At 37.1% G+C, this 4,338-nt stretch overlaps 1 protein-coding gene across 1 annotated transcript in view; it reads left to right on the forward strand.

Annotated features, from left to right (window-relative positions):
• Window positions 1–4,338, forward strand: part of LOC104545233 (chromosome unknown open reading frame, human C14orf159) — a gene marked incomplete at its 3' end in the record, with an annotated part of 20,783 nt that overhangs the window by 3,991 nt on the left and 12,454 nt on the right. Inside the window, 3 exon segments of the mRNA XM_010190321.1 lie at window positions 1–35; window positions 1,702–1,849; window positions 3,338–3,460. The exon segment at window positions 1–35 is cut by the window's left edge and continues 31 nt beyond it. Of these exon segments, the coding sequence (XP_010188623.1) occupies window positions 1–35; window positions 1,702–1,849; window positions 3,338–3,460 (306 nt within the window).

Raw genomic sequence — 4,338 nt, forward strand, 5'->3', positions numbered from 1 at the left:
ATGTTGAGCAAAAATGTAATGTGAGCATGTATAAGGTAAGTATCTGCACACACACATAGCCTTTGTCATAACCTTGCCTTTGAGTATTTGCCCATATTCACATTATGTGTGTATACCTATTGTGCAAAGTGGAACTTTTTTTCCTACCTGCACAGTAACTTTAGGCATGTGCTAGAGCTGAATGCATAGAAGTACTGGGTAAAACATGCTCAGCATCAGTACAGGCTTTTCTCAACTTCCTGCAAGGCCAATCTGCTTTTTTATTAATTTACGATGACAAAGTCTTTCCCCTGTGTACTGTAGCAACCCTTTCATTTGGATTTTGTTCTAGTTTGTGTCCTCTCTTTCAGCTGTTGACCCATGCACTATTCTGACCATGCCTTTATACACATCCTGCTCTCCATATCAGCTCCAGCTTGCAGTAGGAATATTCCTTTTATGAGCCATGACAACAGCAGTTTCCTCTGCATGTACGATAGCCACATTTTGAATTTTTATTGTGACAGTAGAGCCTTTAAACTGCATATTTGCTATGAACTCAGACCTCTGGGACAGAAGATGTTCCCAAAAACTTGAGGTATCTACCATAGCACTGAAAATTATCACTGTACTCAGGGAGTTTATAGTACAGATTTTAATGTTGGTAAGAAGTCCTAGAATAATTCTGACTCCAGGAGGTACACCCTTTAATATTAAGAACACTTAAGTACACAGCTGCATGCCTTTTTCATATAGTTTGGATGCTGTTCTACTAGACAGAGATTATTGTTGTTTTCAGTGTTATCATGTCACAACCTCAAAATGAAGGTGCAAACATCTCTCATATATGATTCCTTCTACCAAGCTTAAAGAAAAAAATACAACTGTGTATCTGCTTATAAGATTTCAGAATTAGGAAAGTTTCCTAGTTTATAGCACATCAGTACTGTGAAGAACTGTACAGTGTGTTTCTTCAGTGAGAGGTGTGATTTTTATTATAAAAAGTGCTAATGAACATTCTTCTATACAGCTCTAGCTGTCTACCTATCTTGTTTATGTTCAAATGCAACTTAGATATCAGACGCTTTATTCTTAAAAAGCTGGACTGCTTTATTTCTGAATAGAAAAGGTGCTTTAGCATCCTACTCAGGGAGGATGACGAATTTCATGAAACCTTTCTAGATGCACAAAAGATGTGTACGTGTGGAATTGGCACACTGCTTCTGCAGCAGTGAGTACTGCCAGCAGCAGGAGGTCCTGACCCTTGCATGGCACACAGCACCATAGCTCCCCTGAATTCAAATCCAGAGGGTAGATTCAGACCAAGTAGATTTGTCACTGTGTGATACCTTTTATTAGCTTTTTCCCTGCCTGTATAGGGAACACACCATTGTTTTCTGACAATATTCTGAATCTACTGAGCTCACCACACTATAGACTGCATGTACTGAGACAAGAAATACATAATGTTGAAAATTCTAGTGTTTTGTATGAAGAAGCTGAAGGATGGAATGTTTCACTCCTGCACTGCTGGATCTCACAAAAAAAAAAAAAAATTATAGGATGCTTGGAAAATTTTTCTTTAAAGAATTTGAAATTAATGTTAGTATACGGTCTTTCTAAACTCAAGTACAGCACAGATTTTTAAAGTTATTTCTTCTAAGACTTTTGAAGTATTGTTCAGTATTGCTGCTAACACTTTGGATTATTTTAAACTGCCAGACAGCTGTGCCTTGCTACAGCATTTCTACTTTTTGCTGCAACTTAGTAGTCTCAATGAGACCTATCCCTGAAAGCAAGTTGGAAGCAGCTGTGCTATCGACATCCGAATTAAAAGCCCATGGAGCGCCAATTCACATGGGTGACCCTGGTCAGTGCTTTTCATTTTTCACTCTCTGTGCACTTTATAATAATGAAGGGGGAGCCATGGGAAGTGATAGGACTGAAATACCTGCACCAGTAAATTTATTATGTTTTTATCTTTTCTAATGGTCACAAACTTGAAAAAAGTAGGTTTTGAATGAGCTGCACACAAATTTCTTGGATAAAAGATAGTTGTCTGATGTAGATAAATTAAGTTTATGGCAGTAGTGGTTTTGGTAAAAGCAGTGTAATCACATTTTTCTAAAATGTATGCAGTTTCATTTATATGTGAATAGTTTCTTGCTGTCAGAGATTCCAGTGACAGGGTAGCAGTGATTGACAGCATGGGGAGAAGTATGTGTGGATGCATTTTGGATGACTGTGAAAGTAAATACTGCATTATTTTTAAAAATACTAAAATAGGACACACTGAGTGCAACACTCAAGACAGAACAAATAGAAATATAACAAGAATATATTTTTAAAAAACAAAATCCAACTCTAACAAGTATAGGCCTGTTCTTTGCGAGGGAAAACTGAAAAAAAAAATAGATAAAACAGGAAGCTGTTTGAAATAAACAAAACACCAAACCAAACACCTATAAGATGAAGATAGAGCATAATTTAAAATATCAGTCCCCTCTGCTGACAAAAATTTGTCAATCGGTAGACTCATGGGCTGCATCCACAGAAGGATCACGTTGCAGGGAATGGAAGGAGATGTCATTGGTAACAGCACACCCCAGTAATATGGTAATTTGGTCTGAGTGCTTAAGTCTGAGGAACTAGTAATAAATCATTACTTTGAGTATAGCAACAAGATGAGGGTTTCCAGTATTTATTTATTTTTAACATAAAAGAGTAAATGATTATATGTACAGATTATATACATTAATTCCAGAAAAGACAGTGGTATATTAAAGCGTCTGAAGAATTTAAAACCACGGGAAGAGAGCAAGTGCTTAGAATGACCCAGAATATTACAAGTCGGTGTTAGAATAAAGCAGAAGACAATTTAATGAAAGCTGGGTGAGAATGAGATGTAGTTACCTAACCCAGAGAGGTAAAAGAGCGTGTGCTTGTTTCTCTAGCTAAAGAACGTAGGAAGCTAAAACAGAAAAAAACATGTTCTAGAAAGAACCCATTTTGCATTGCAGTCATTTATTCATGTTTGCCAGTGTTATGAATATAATTCTTCTGTCAATAGAGAACATTTATAATATCTTGGAAACTCAGCATACACATCTAGCTTGCGTCTTGTTGCAGAAATAAAGTGAATACATTTTTACTGATGTCATCAAGTACGAAAAGGGAAAACAAGTCAGCTCAGGGGACATGCACTCAGAGACAAACCAAATATGCCACTTCAGTGGGACTGCCACTGCAGGAGTTCTGGCTCAGTGTCACAGAATGGTGTTTGGAGGCCACCCTCGCCCAGTTTGCAGTAGTACTGCTTAACTGGAAGCTCTGTGATTTTATTTTTTATCAATTCCAGGTCTGCTGGGAATACAAGATCTTTCCAAACCAGACTATGGAGATCCAGTTCACCTTCACCCTGGTGATATTCCAGTGTTTTGGGCCTGTGGAGTAACAGGAGTAGAAGCAGTCATCAGCTGCAGTATGTACCATATTTGGAGACTCTTTGTAAATTATCCTTCAGTCTCTTTTTCTCCCTTTTTTTAAACATGGGTTTAAACATGTTAAGTTGGCCAATTAACAGGCTTAATTTTAGGGTTAGCTAAAAACCACCCCAACCAAACAACAGAAAAAACCTTTGGCAGGACTATTTTCCATTGTGAAATCCAGGTCTACCTCCAAGGAAGTTCTTACTGAAATTCCATCAGCTTTTGTTTGAATATTTTAAAGGCAGAATTCTAAAGCTCTGGCAGTATAAAAACAACTTTTTTAAGCATTATTAAAAACTAGAAGTTTAAAAGCATGCTTTTTAAAGCTTCTTCCTTTTAAAATATTTTGTATTACACTGCAGTAAAACAATAATAAAGGTAAAAAAGAAAAAAAAAAGCAGCCAGAAATCTTTCCAAAATGTTATCAAGAGCTAGCAAATTGATTGACCTGGAAAATAATTTTGAGCTTTTAGGTTTTATTCTGAAATGAAGTAAATGTGAGTCACTTTACATGAATGAAGCTTTGTCCTCTGCACAGAGCTGTCCTGCTCTTTATCCAGTCATTTATAACAGACACGAGCACAAAGGGCAAGAAAATGCAACTAAACCATGGTGACAGTATTACATACTGCTCTAAATCACAAGTGTGGAATGAAATCTCATATTTTAGCTCTTACCAAAAAAGAGGCTTAATAATGATGGGCAGTGTAACTGGGAGAGCCTTGGGAGGTCATTTGCCTCCTCCTTCTGTCATTGCTCTCAGCACCTGGTGTAAATGTGTTCAGCACTAGGAGCAGAGACTTATTTTTCTTTCTTACATAAAACCTCTTTTCTCCAGTCCCAAATCCCAACTGAAAAATCCCACTCTTTC

Source organism: Mesitornis unicolor, unplaced genomic scaffold, assembly GCF_000695765.1.
Source record: "Mesitornis unicolor isolate BGI_N332 unplaced genomic scaffold, ASM69576v1 scaffold53898, whole genome shotgun sequence".
NCBI lineage: Eukaryota > Metazoa > Chordata > Aves > Mesitornithiformes > Mesitornithidae > Mesitornis > Mesitornis unicolor.